Source organism: Entelurus aequoreus, linkage group LG09 (genome assembly GCF_033978785.1).
Source record: "Entelurus aequoreus isolate RoL-2023_Sb linkage group LG09, RoL_Eaeq_v1.1, whole genome shotgun sequence".
NCBI lineage: Eukaryota > Metazoa > Chordata > Actinopteri > Syngnathiformes > Syngnathidae > Entelurus > Entelurus aequoreus.
Window position 1 is genome coordinate 30,484,038 of NC_084739.1, and position 11,879 is coordinate 30,495,916.

Sequence of the window (11,879 nt, forward strand, 5' to 3'; positions counted from 1 at the left end):
TATTCCTTAACTCACGCCGCACAGTCGCTGGAGAGAAAAGTTCAGGAAGTTAAAGCCACTTTGCAAAACATGCTCGCCCTGCTCAAAGAGGAAGTCAAAGAGGACTCCAACGAAGACGACCCTGTAGAAAATGGGATTTTCGAGGAGGACGAGGAGGAGGACCAGTACTTCAGTGACAGCTGGGACATTTGAAGCCTGTTGTGTTTTATGAGCACTCACACTCCTGACCTCCACTCTCCAGTGGAAGTGACCCTTCTTCCACTTACTGCAAAGCATCAGGCCAAGCTTTTTACATGCGGCCCCCTGTGGAACTGCGCAAAGTCTCCAGTTGTTCAAACAAGGGTTTAAAACACAGGAAATACAGTAAGTGCCTTCAGGCCTTTCTTGCTACGTTTGTCAGTTAAGTTCAATCAATCTACGAAAGTCAGTATTATCCTCCTGAGAGCCAGCGTTGGATTTTGTGGAACAGTTTTCTGCTCAGTGGCCTTGTGGTTAGAGTGTCCGCCCTGAGATCGGTAGGTCGTGATTTCAAACCCCGGCAGAGTCATACCAAAGACTATAAATATGGGACCCATTACCTCCCTGCTTGGCACTCAGCATCAAGGGTTGGAATTGGGGGTTAAATCACCAAAATGATTCCTGAGCGCGGCCACCGCTGCTGCTCACTGCTCCCCTCACCTCCCAGGGGGTGGAACAAGGGGATGGGTCTAATGCAGATGCTAATTTCACCACACCTAGTGCGTGTGTGACTATCAGTGGTACTTTAACTTTAACAGAGCTATTTTTTTTCAACTCTGACAAAAGAAATGGACCAACTTCAAGTCCACTGCAGATGACGCTGGTTCTCAGGAAGTTATGTCAACAATTATACTAACTAAGCTCAGTGACCAAAACAGAAAATGTACACTGAACCCCAAAATGAGCACAACATTTTTCTTTGACTTTTTGTGGGACCAAAAATAACATTTTACTAGGGATGCACAATGATTTTTTTCTCACGCTGATACCGATACTAATAACCAGCTTCTCTATACCAATAACTTATTTATACTGTGGAACCTCGATTCACAAACTTACTTGATTCTTTAACATGGTTCGTAAAGTAAAGTTTGTACAGTGAAGTATAGTTCCCCAAAAGAATCAACGTGAACATGAACCATTTGTTCTAGCCTGGACAAAAGTCCCTATTTTAATAAAAAAACGAAATACTCTGAAGAAACTTCATGTATAAATATACTGTACATAATTATCAAACCTGAGGTGGCGACTTGTCCAGGGTGTACCCCGCCTTCCGCCCGATTGTAGCTGAGATAGGCTCCAGCGCCCCCCGCGACCCCGAAGGGAATAAGCGGTAGAAAATGGATGGATGGATAATTATCAAACCAACATAAGGTGGCTTTAATTAAGGTCCGATGTGGCATCTTTTTTGGTCTCATCACAATTAAAGACTTACTGTGGAACAAATCCCCCTTTGCTGATAAAATCCTCGAACTGAAGGTGCCGCAAGCCGGAGGCTATCTAGTTCAAACGCTAGCTCAAAGCAGTTGTCTAGCAACTCAAAGCTATACAGCCAGACTGTGAGAGTTTGGACACGTTCAAAGCGTTTCTGATCACACAAAGTGATCTCTCAGACAGGCTGACACAGCTCTGACCGCCGCAAGGTACGACAATTGTGGGAATAAGCAGGTCAGAAGTGTCGCTTGCCGACAAAGCTCTTGGAAATGGCCGCACCCTTGTGTACAGGATGTAAACAGGATGTGAGGTAGGGCCTCTTTAAAATACAGGAAGTGAAGTCATCCAAATAGCAGCCCACGATGGTTTCAAGCGACATGCAAAATAAATGAATGAGTTCGTACACTGAGACATAGCTCGCACACAGAGGCATATTTGGCACGATGTAAACGTTTTAAACTGAAAAGGTTGCAAATAGTGGCGTTCGTAAATCGAAGTTCCATTGTATCTATTATGTTTTACATTTAGTGGTAACTGCAGTTTGTGATAACATCTGATGTGTTGAAGAGTGATGTTTTTTTTCCCGTTCTTACGGAATGTTCGCAGAACATTTGGTGCGAATAACTCGCAAAATGTCTTCGTCTTGAAAACTGAGAAACCATGTTTGTTAAGAGTGAGCTCAGGGAAGGTTGACAGCACAAGCAGGAGGAAGGGAGCGCTTAATTTGCTCACCCTAACCACCTACGGTAGAGTATGGGTAATCTCGCCTCATTGGATTTTGGATTTTATTTTTTCGGAGCTATTTTCAATCTTGTCGGATTTATTGGTATGACGTCATAGTTCCTCATATTTATTGTGCACCCCTAGTGTTTACGTCCTGTGGATTTTTATATGCATTTTTTAAATTAATGTCATTTTGTGTGCTTGGTGCTAACTTAAACAATATTGTTTCCATGTGAAAATGCAACATTTGTGTTCTGTGGCTGAAGGATAACATTGAAAAGGAGTGTTAGGAACACAATTAAAAAGAAAAAATACAATAAAAAAAGTAATTCACTGATAACAATTAAGTTGTAATGTTAGAAGAGGAAAAAGTATTTCGTCAAAATGTTTGAGTAAATGTCTAAATCCTGCATGCAAAACCTAAATGCAAAAGTTTGAGTCAGTACAGCAGTTTGTTTCTCTTCTCTCACCTGTATATATTTTAGCTAATCTTTATATATTGTATTGCTTAAAAGCCAACAAACCAGTTAAATGAATGCAAGTTTGTACTGTAATTTGTAATCCCAAAACATTTCTCAGAAGCATTTTTTTTTTGTCATACAAATGTTTATTATTACACATAATCATTTCATCCCTGTAAAATTTAGAGGTTTTTTTTACGTGGTAATATCACTTAAAAAATTTAAAAATAAAAGTTTATTCTAAAGTCTGATTTTTAAACTCTATTCTTGTTACGGCCTGTTTTGGCCTGTTTTGGCCTCAATGCCAAGATGCAGAGACGTCAGGCATAGCGCAGGTAAAAATATATTTAATCTCGAAACACAAAGGAAAAGTTCAGCAGGGAAGTGCACAGGAAGCATAAAGACTTGAAAATGAGACCGATCAGACTGGCATATAAAGCATCCTGGTTACCAATAAGGGACAACAGGTGAGGAAGCCAGCGTCCAGACAGGAGAAATATTAAACTAGATCCAATTGCAGGACGTACACACTTTAAGCCAGGGGTCGGCAACCCAAAACGTTGATAGAGCCATATTGGACCAAAAATACAAAAAACTAATCTGTCTGGAGCCGCAAAAAATTAAGAGCCGTATATAAGTCTTATAATGAAGTAAGTGTCTATATTAGCTATAATCAGTGTTGGGTTAGTTACTGAAAACCAGTAACTAGTTACTTCATTTCAAAAGTAACTCAGTTACTAACTCAGTTACTTACACCAAAAAGTAATGCGTTACTGTGAAAAGTAACTATTTAGTTTCTTATTTTTTTCTTCTTTTTTTTTAAAGCTCCCATTAATGCCCTTTTAGCCTTCATTTCAGTACTGTTATTGCACTGGAAAATAATACAATCTGTTGATCAACTTGACATGCATTTGCATCACTGCACTCTGCTAAGCAATGTGGTCTACATACAACACACAAAGACAAAGATATGTTTCAAAGGGCCAATTTGTTTCTGGCCAGAACAAATTGACAAAACCATTTTAAATAGCTGCAACATAACATACATAAGTAACAAACAGCATAATAACAGCATAGCTTTAAAGCAAGAAAGGCACACACTACATACACAAAGCCTAACCATGCATTTTTTCCTCAAGGAATTCTGACACAAAATCATGTCTGAAGCCCAGAACACTCTACACATTTCCCCAGTTTTAGTTTAGAGATAAGGAAAGATTGCCCTGGCCCACTAGCATCCCTCTTTATGTTTGTGAACTTTATAGTCTATACATTTAGAGTGATGTGATAATCGAACACTCTAGAAGTCTAGAATGAAAGAGTATATAAGAGAATTGACAGCAAGGTTCCCTCTAAGGTGCGCGCCTGTGCAATTGCGCACTGCTCAAGCATCCTCTGTGCACGGCAAATCTATGCCACGCATAAAATCAAATAAAAAAATAAGCGCATAACAATTTTCGACACACGGACACGACAGAGAAAACACTTTTTGTCATCCTTGTTCAAATATTGTAACGTCTGTCGAGACGCTTTGAGGACATGAATTCCATCCATCACTTTACTGAGCAAAACTTTTTATTGTCGGCCATGAACACATCACCGAAACATTAGTAAAAAAAATGATATCTAGCAAAAGTGGTCATTTTCTGCAGTACAAACCAGACCAAAAGCAACTTTGTTAGACCAACAGCAGCCGCTCGCTCTTTCTCACTTGCGCCAACACATGCATATATGGCACTTAGCCAGTGATGCGTTTACAGCCACACAAAAAGTCGGACAACTCCAACACCACACATAAAGTGTCATTCCAGGTCGTTACACTATGATTTACCAATCAAATGTGTGCTTATTCTAGTGTCATTTATTAGGAATCTTAATTTATTAATATTAATCATTAAATGCTGTTAGTATATTAAATAAATACTAATAAAAATATATTTTTTACAAACAGGTAGTTGCAGGAATGTACACATGATCCCCTGCTTACATCTCATTGTGCAACATGAGAATGTTTTAGTTGGGAACTAAATGCAATGTCTGAAAGGGGTACAAATTATTTCCAAAGCAGGACAGTTCATGAAAAACAATATTTTTTGCTATTGTCATTGTAAGTGGGCCTAAACACTTATATTAGAAAATAACCTCATGGAAATGACTGCTGTCATTTGATTATAATAATAAGAGAATGTTGTCTGTCTATCTGTGTTGGCCCTGCGATGGGTGGGGACTTGTCCAGGGTGTACCCCGCCTTCCGCCTGAATGCAGCTGAGATAGGCTCCAGCGACCCCGAAAGGGACAAGCGGTAAAAAATGGATGGATGGATGGATGGAGATTGAACTTGTTATTTAGTCAGGTTTGGGACAGGTGTGCTGCTAGTGTAGCCACAGTGTGCACGTCTGATGTTGCTCACATGGGCTCATTGAATGTTCAGGGAGTTTTTGCGTTTGCTCACACATGAACAATTAGAGGGAACATTGATTGACAGAGTGTGTACCTTCAGTGCTGAATGATGAGCAGAGGCAGAGTTAATCCTTAAGTGGTGGTGGAGAGAAAGTGGCTGTCTCTCTTTACTAGCTACGTCGAAGCGTGTTGCTTATGTAGCTTGTTTCAGCAGATTTGAATTGCTGTTTTGGGCAGTAGATGGGATCTTTGATCCAAAGCACAATTTACATTTAACTAAAATGTTATTTTCTTTGTGCTCGACAAAAGAAAAGTAGTGAAAATATCTCCATGTTAACAAACTCGACTGCAGCTCCGCCATGATCAGACACCCCCCCCCCCCCTCCCCCGTCTTTCTCTCTTTACTCCCCACACTAACACTCACACACACAAAGAGCGCACGTCACTCTTCCTCGGCTTGAGACACAAGAATCAGAACGATGACACTGAAGCGCTCCGATAAAACACACTTTATACTACATAAAAAGTAACGTAAAATAACGCTGTAACGCATCATGTAGTAACGGTAACTGAGTTACTGAATATAAAAAATAACGCGTTAGATTACCAGTTACCGCCGAAACTAACGGCGTTACAGTAACTTACTTTGTAACGCGTTAGTCCCAACACTGGCTATAATAGCCTACTATCAAAATGACTATGTGTCACAGGCTGAAGCAAATCTCATTTGCTTCAGCCTGTGAATGTCAACGAATTTCACATTTCTGTCAAATTCGTTGACAGAAATGTTGAAATGTAATATTTATTCTACACATTTTTACAACATTAGAAACCATTAGTAAATCAGACGTTACTCAGAAGGTGAGATAACTCCTGGAAATGACTGGCTTTTAATGGCCAAAGGTATAGATGTGTGTGTCCAAGTTAAAGAAAATAGCAGGCTGTCTTCTTCTAATGGATTTTTTTACAATCTTTGGCAAGCTGGGTAGTGTTTGCTGTGGTCTGGAACAACATGGCGCACAAAAAACTATCTGAAATGCAGCCAGTACTACATACAGATAATGTGTCATGAGACATGCAAAACTAAATTAAATACAAAGAGGATACAAATAAAGGAAATTAAATGAGCTCAAATATACCTACAAATGAGGCATAATGATACAATATGTACATACAGCTAGCCTAAATAGCATGTTAGCATTGATTAGCTTGCAGTCATATACTGACTAAATATGCCGGATTAGGACTCCACACAAGTCAATAACATAAACAAAGCTCACATATGTGCATTCACGCACAGCATAAAACGATTGGTGGACAAAATGAGACGAAGGAGTGGAAGATTTTACATGTAAACAAACTATTGTGTTTGTTTGTATTTTCCCCCTCATCTTTTTCCATTTTCAATCCTTTTTTACAAATGCTCCAGGGAGCCACTAGGGCAGCACTAAAGAGCTGCATGCGACTCAAGAGCTGCATGCGACTCAAGAGCTGCGGGTTGCTGAGCCTCGCTTTAAGCGAACGCCACAGTGACGACAACAGAAGTGAAGCGCGCTGACATGGCAAGAAAATATTTTCATCGCAAACATTTCGATCTAATCAATTAATTAATGCAAACAAAAGGTGACGTTAGGGTTAGGGGTTAATATGTATCTTTATTGTAGTTGCTATATTGTTAGGTGCACAGAGACCGGTACAACATTCTTTTTTTTTTGTTCATTGCATACAGACAGCCAAACACGCAACAACCATAAGCTGTTTATCAACCATATTTCGTCAAAGTTTGGATAAAATACATTTAGCATAGTCACATGCGTATATTGACCAGCTTGGGTCACGTTACAAATGTACTGTGGGTGTTCCTTAACAAGGGTGTTCCCTTACAGTGCCTGCGTCCAGTAGTTGGACCCTTCTCGATATATTGGCAGAAATGAGGCAGACAGGAAATGAAACCATAATAAGAGTGCCGGATAGGAAATAAAACAAAATACAGGAACATAAGAAAACAAAGTCCAAACCTTTCATGACAATCATGACAATTTCCATTAAGGTAAAACTTTTTATGAGTTGTTTGGATACAATTACTTCTTTCACATAAAGTTCGGATTTTTTTTCTTCTAATACTCTTTTTATCTTGTGTAATTTGGATATTTGTTTCCTCCTAATTTTACAACTTAATCTTAAATTATGAGTTTTCTCTTATAATATATTTTTGAGAAGAATTGATACTATTACCCTTTTTTTATCTTTTTACATTCTAATTTCTTATCATAATTAAAAAAAAAAAATTCTTGAATAATTATGACTTTTTTTATAGTATATTTTTCTTTTCAGTGAGTCCCTAATACTCCTATAAAATAACTTGATGATGCTTTTAAAAAACTTGCACGTGTATTAAGCAAATTTGAAGGATAAAATATCAGTTGGCACAACAAAAGGTGTGAAACTGCTGTTTGCACAAGCATGCATGAATCGTGTTCATTCCTAACGTTGTGTTATCTTATTTTTCCACGGGCTGTACAATCCTGTATTTCCTATTTATTGCTTCTCGTGTGTCACTAATTACAGTATGTGCCTGATGATGAGTCCTGCTGTTTTCTTGTTGTCGCCACTTTAGCGACGGCCCCTCATGGCGAATGTGCGGGCATTCTTCCAGGCGAGCGGGGGCAGTGTTGACATGTCGCAGCTATCAATGCTCTAATAAAGGTCCTCCAGTGAGGTCTGTAGGGGATACAAGCTTCTTTTGTTATCTCACCTCGGCAGCAGCCGTGTGGCTAATTGGAAGACAAACGGCCTGGCGGAGGGCGTGTGGCGGTGAAGGTGGAGTGTGCTTGCTTTGTCTCCATCTGATGCAGCTTTGTGTGTTGTAGTGGGCCAGGCGGCTGTATCCTCACAGGCGTGTGCAGTCCTCACAGCTGAGTGCTCAGGCAGCCTTTTTCCCACAGCAGCACAATGCCTCTTTCGCACACTGCTGACAGGTTGAAAAGCACCTTCCTGGCCAGAAGACTCCACCATCTATCAGCTCGAGGCAACGTACTGTACAGTAGCAGCCTGGCACACACACTCACGCACACCCACTTTTCTCCCCCAAAACTCCCACCACATAATTGAATCCGTTGTGACACCACGCTGAGTGCTATTGGGCTCGTGAAATTGCTGATGTTTAAATTCCAGATGGTTTGCAGCCGATATGTAAAGCAACACAAAGTGTGTTCTCATTTGGGATTAAATTCCTTGTCAGATACATCACTGGACATTTCATTAGGTACACCTAAGAGGATCTGATATTAGAACTGCAGCAACAAAAAAAACACTTTTTGATAGAGAGGCACATTAGTGAAATGTGCTCACAAACACTCTGAAAATGTAGACATTTTTAGTTATAAAATAAATATAAATAAATGGTCGCCCATGGTTAAATATCAATCAATCAATAAATCAAAGTTTAATTATATAGCCCTTAATCACAAGTGTCTCAAAGGGCTGCACAAGCCACATCAGGGCAAGAAAAAACTCAACCCAATGGGATGACAATGAGAAACCTTGGAAGGGACCGCAAATGTGGGGATGTTGCGGTTAGTAGTATTCTATCTTTATTTGTAGTTATTTATACTTTCTGAATAAAGTTTGTAATAATATTCATCAGTCAACTCATTAGTGTTAATTTTCCATCTATCAAGCTAAAAGAAATAATATCAAAATCAAATTACAGGATATTATTCATGTAGTTTGCTCAGTTTTCTAATGTTTCTTGGTGCACTAACATCATGTGGTTTATTTTTATTTTTTTTTTACATATGTAGCATCATCTACAAATACAAATAATTGCTATTGTGACATCTAGTGGACACATTTAGAACAGCATTTTCTTTCATTCAAAAATTTCGGCTCATTTTTATACTTAGCAAACTCATCCCACGGGCCGGATAAAACCTGTTTGCCGGCCTGATCCGGCCTGCGGGCCGTACGTTTGACACCCACGATTTAGTCAATAGTGTGAGAGTCCAGTCCACAGTGGGGCCAGCCGGAGATCATCTTGAGTGGAGACAAGTCAGCAACGCAGAGACGTCCCCAACTGATGCACAGAGGAGTGGTCCACCCCGGGTCCTGACTTTGAACAGCTAGCGCTTCATCTGTGGTCACTGCAGGAGAGGGGGCAGAGCAGAAAAGAGACGGCAGATCAACTGGTCTAAAAGGGAGGTCTATTCAAAGGAGTATACAAATGAGTAAATATATCTATATATAATAAATAGGGCCCCAAAGCAGATTTTTTTTTTTTAATATTAGAATATCAGAATATTTTATTTTATTTTTGTTTTCACACTTCTTTTTTTTAATTATTTTTAAATGTGAAGCGATTAAATTAAACTTGAATTCAACCTGATGCATGTTTTGTACTAACTAGGACTTTTTTGTGTGCAAAATAACAATTTCAGCATCAAAACACTGATATTTATAAACCATCATAGCACATTTCTAAACAGTACCACTTCCTTTCAGGACAGGCACTAATGCTGTGCGCCGCTTATCAGTGACGGAACAGGAAACGGCTAGGAATACGCGTGTAGTAAAATTTCATAGCGCACTCTCATTCCTAATTTGACATTTTACTCGCGCTTCTTTATGCAAAACGGGGCCATACGCACAGCGTGTGTTCTGGGTATGAGGAGGGGCGGCCCTTTCACTAGTACTGTGTGAGAGGTAATAGTGAGATGTGTCTCGAACTGTGAACTACATTTACAGAAAAATATTGTAAATACCTGAATGCAATATAAGATGACTTTATTTCAAGATGTTAAGTGTTGTACACGCTTACCTGATCGGTTGATTGAATTAGCATCATAACTGTCATGAGCGAAGAAAGAATAAAGCAACAGCAGAGTGCTGCTCAAAAATGTTTAGCACCAGAAAAAAACATGACTAACAGTTGCACACTCTGTAGGAAGGACTTTTGTTTTTCCACTGAAGATCTACCATCTTAAAATAGCACACTAATAACACAAAGAGGTCCACATTAAGGTGTGTTAATGTTTGTTTAGAAAAACAGTTTTTTCATCATTAAACATATTTAACATCAACATGATGTTAAATATGTTTAATAAACACGTTAAGTGCATTTATTTTCCCTTCTATTTACTCATGTAAAATAAAATAGCATTAATTTAGATCAGTAGTCCCCAACCACCGGGGCCGCGGACCGATTGGTACCGGGCCGCACAAGAAATAAAAAAAAATAAAAATAAAAATTATATTTTTTTAATTAAATCAACATAAAAAACACAATATATATATTGCATATCAATATAGAGCAATACAGTCTGCAGGGATACAGTCCGTAAGCACACATGATTGTATTTCTTTATGAAAAAATAAAATAAAAATAATATATTTATATATATAATTTTTTTTTAAAAGAGTAAATCAACATAATCTAATGATAAAAAGATTAAAAGAGTAAATCAACATAATCTAATGATAAAAAGATAAAATGTTGTTACTTATAACTAAAAATAATACACTTTGTCATATAAAACACAAAACTGGGATAACGTTTTGTCTTTTAGGGATGAAACGTTATGAAAATGTCATATCACTGACTAAAATGATTACAGCGATAATTATTGTCGAATGTGCACAAAAAGTACTTTAAAAAAGTACACATGATCCGGCGCTAGCAAGCGATTAGTGTGCTAGCTGCTTCTCTGGGCTGTTTCACCGTGTGGTGAGTTTATTGAAGCGCGGTAATCAATCATGGTCGGGCATTATTATTAATTATTGTTACATCCATATTGTCTTTAAATATATATCATTTCTGTTTTTAGCATTTTTTTTTTTACGATAAAATTATGCACGTCAAAAAAGTTTGGACACCCCTGATCAAGGCAGCAAATATATAAGAAGAGACATGTGACTATCTGTCACATTCCCGTCTGCTTGTGTTTCCTGGGTTGGTGTTTATTTCCTGTGTGCGCTCTTATTTTTGTTCCATTTCCTGCTTGTCTCCCTGAGCGCTATTTCCCCTTACCTGCCGCTCATTGGGCAGCCTGGCCACACCTGTTGTCAATCAGATGGCTGCTATTTATGCCTGCCTCGCCCTCCAGTCAGGACTCGATGATTGTTTCCGGTTGCCTGTTTCCCCTGCATGTGCAATTAGCAGTTGCACTATTTCCTTTTGGACATTAAAGTCATGTTTACCTGCACTTTGCCTGCCATCTCTGCATCTTGGGGTTCTACACCAGCACACCATGACAAGACATACTGTATATTTCAGGCTGTTTGCTTGGAAACACATATCTTGTGCACAGTAGTTGGCATGTGACGAAAAAGGTCACTAAATGAAAAAAGGCTTCTAAGTCTGGATTTGTTTCTGAGTCAATGCCGGGTGTTTTTTATGTGAAGTGACAGATTCAGGTTTTAATATGTATCATCAAAAGTGAAAGACTGCATATGAAGTAGTTTAGACTTGGGACCCATGATATCATTTCTCCTGAGAGCTGCAAACATTCAAGCTTAACACTTTTGTGTAAAAGTGAGTTGATGGTGACTGTGTTCACACTGTGTAATCACGCAGGAAGAAATGTATGCAGAGTCAATAACCATCTTCAATCATTTCATTACAAGCACAGTACATGTGTGCACTTTGCTGTGAAGTAGCACACATTAAAACACGGACAGGTCGTGTATAAAAAATACATGAAGAACTGTAACAACTGACAGGAGTGGGAGGACACACCTGGATTGTCTTCATTCAGTAAACAGCCAGTCAACTCCCAGGAAGTCTCATCATCATCACCTTCATCACCATCATCATCATCATCACCATCATCATCAACATCATCATCA

The 11,879-nt window shown here is 38.9% G+C and overlaps 1 protein-coding gene across 4 annotated transcripts in view; it reads left to right on the plus strand.

Moving 5' to 3' along the window:
• Window positions 1-10,214, plus strand: part of LOC133657336 (disrupted in schizophrenia 1 protein-like) — a 189,672-nt gene extending 179,458 nt beyond the window's left edge. For 2 of the 4 annotated variants that reach the window (XM_062058539.1, XM_062058540.1), the window contains exon 19: window positions 23-10,212. In XM_062058539.1, coding sequence (XP_061914523.1) covers window positions 23-192 — 170 coding nt within the window. In that variant the 3' untranslated portion in view covers window positions 193-10,212. Of the gene's footprint in view, window positions 1-22 lie in introns of all 4 variants that reach the window. The other 2 variants (XM_062058538.1, XM_062058537.1) reach the window with 2 other exon arrangements.
• Window positions 10,215-11,879: the final 1,665 nt, after the last annotated feature.